The sequence below is a fragment of the Penaeus chinensis genome, chromosome 35 (assembly GCF_019202785.1).
Source record: "Penaeus chinensis breed Huanghai No. 1 chromosome 35, ASM1920278v2, whole genome shotgun sequence".
Taxonomy (NCBI): Eukaryota; Metazoa; Arthropoda; class Malacostraca; order Decapoda; family Penaeidae; genus Penaeus; species Penaeus chinensis.
Genome location: NC_061853.1, coordinates 8244452 through 8246762, shown reverse-complemented (window position 1 = coordinate 8246762; position 2311 = coordinate 8244452). Strand labels below are relative to the sequence as shown.

Here is a 2311-nt window from a genome sequence, read left to right as displayed (position 1 = left end):
AAGGAGGCAGAATTTAAGCATAAAAGCAATAATAAGAACAATAATATGAGGAAGAGGGTAGAAGATGAGAAGAAAAGGAAGAAATGAGAATAATGTTAAAAGAAGGGTGGAGGGAAAATGGAGAAAAGAAAGAAAATATTAAGGCTTTGATAATGAGAAAGAAAGAAAGAGAAAAAAATAAATATGTATATAAGTAACAATGTAAATAGCAAAATGGCATGCCAAGTAGAAAAACATATACCATTCAACTTATCAAAATTTAAGGAGAAACTAAGCCAAAACAACAACAACAACTTACTAACCTTTTTCAATTCTTCCACGACATATGAAGAGTTTGGCCCATAGGCATGGCCAACAGTATCAGGCTCCTGCACGTAGAGGAACACAAGATTGGCTGGCTTTGTCACATCTGTCATCCATTCCACAGCCTTGTCAATACTCTGCCTGAAGGTTGCATCCTCATGGAAGGGTTTCCAGTAGGTGACATTCCTTCCATGAAAGGTCTTATCACAGCCAGGCCACATCAGGCAGGCCGTGTGGCCACCATGCTCTTCGTTAAGGGTCTGGGGATTGCAAATAAATAATGATATGACTACTATTGTCATTATTATTATTACTATTACTATCATTATCATTTTTATTATTATCAACACTATTATTATTATTAGCATTAGCATTAGCATTATCAATATCATTATCATCGTCATCTTCAATCTTTTTTTTTCTTTTTTTAGAGCCTTTATTTTTGGAAATCAATTGTGATTGTCATGAACTTTGTTAAGTGTGGCAGAGATACTGTATCAAGCAGACAATCAGGATTGTGGATTTCTTGAAATGGTAATACATTTAGAAAGTGAGGGAACTCTATCATATATGTATTACATCATCTTTTCATTTTTTTTGTGATTATGCAAAGTGATTCTCCTTCATCAATGGTTTGGAAATACAACCAATACTACAATGCAAATATCATATATCATTTCTACATGCAAATTTATGACAATGCTTTAGTGTTCAAATACTTTCCTCCTTCACACACACACACACACACACACACACACACACACACACACACACACACACACACACACACACACACACACACACACACACACAAACACACACACACACACACACACACACACTCCCTCTCAAAAAAAAAAGGAATGACACTAAAATACCAACTAAAATAGAGATGCCTCAACCATACCCAAACAGGAACGATGCCAGGATTCTGAGTGAAGAACTCCTCGTCATCAACATGGAGCGTCTTGTCTAAGTCTGGGTCATACATGACATTTGCCACGACACCATGGGTCTCCTCGTAAACCCCCGTCGCAATGGAGAAGTGGTTGGGGAAGGTCTTTGTGATGAACTGGTTTCTGGAAAGGAGAAGAGAAGATGGGGGATCATTAAGAAGCCTCATCGTTAGTGACAAGTTGGCATGGATAGTGAAACTTACATACATACCAATGACAGCTGCTGTGATGGAAGGCACAAAACTTTTCTTTTTTTTTTCTTTATTATTTTTTTAAATAAATTTCTTAAACCTAAATCTAGAAATTGAATACTATTCTTTTACACTCATGAAACATACATACACACATTAACACCCCCCCCCCCCCCCCACACTCACACCCAAACAAACTCTTTCACCTTCCACCCCCAAAATTAATCAAAATGATTAAAAAATAATTTATTTAGCACACTAAACCCTGAAGAAAAGCATAAAAAACTAAAATCTCCAAGTAAATGGTAAAGAAGCACATGAAGCACACAGAGCTGAGAAAACAGGATGTGTTTATCAGTCTCCCTGCTCACCCTTGGAAAGTATTCCAACAGTGAGGAGAGATAATCTGATAAACATGTAAGAAAGGAAATAGAAAACAAACAAACAAACCAAAAACTGACTACATCCAGTTTTGTGAGTACATCTCTAATTTACTTTTTTTTTTTTTTAATGTTCATACTTTCTCCTACTTGTCTTTATTATTATATTTCTTTGTTATTAGTATTACCTTTATTACTGTGATAATTAGTATCAATATTACTTACTATTACAATCACTATTATCCCTCTCATCATAATTGCTGGTATTGTCATCATTATCATTGCTAACATTATTACAATAATTATCATTACTATAACTATCATTACCACTATTATCTTTATCATCATCATCACTAATCAATATAAATTCCAATATTCATAAGTTGCACTGTAAACGTATTCATGCTTATTCATACCTTTTTCAACAATATCATCATCATTACTGTTAACATAATTAATAAATCCATTGTTTTTGTTGCTA

The 2311-nt window shown here is 34.4% G+C and overlaps 1 protein-coding gene across 1 annotated transcript in view; it reads right to left on the bottom strand.

Annotated features, from left to right (window-relative positions):
- LOC125044335 (ectonucleotide pyrophosphatase/phosphodiesterase family member 5-like) overlaps positions 1 to 1563 on the bottom strand; it is a 3653-nt gene extending 2090 nt beyond the window's left edge. Inside the window, exons 1-2 of the mRNA XM_047640952.1 lie at positions 1211 to 1563; positions 303 to 563 (exon numbers count right to left, since the gene is read on the bottom strand). Coding sequence (XP_047496908.1) covers positions 303 to 563; positions 1211 to 1468 — 519 coding nt within the window. The 5' untranslated portion in view covers positions 1469 to 1563. The remainder of the gene's footprint in view (positions 1 to 302; positions 564 to 1210) is intronic.
- Between the last annotated feature and the right edge of the window lie 748 nt (positions 1564 to 2311).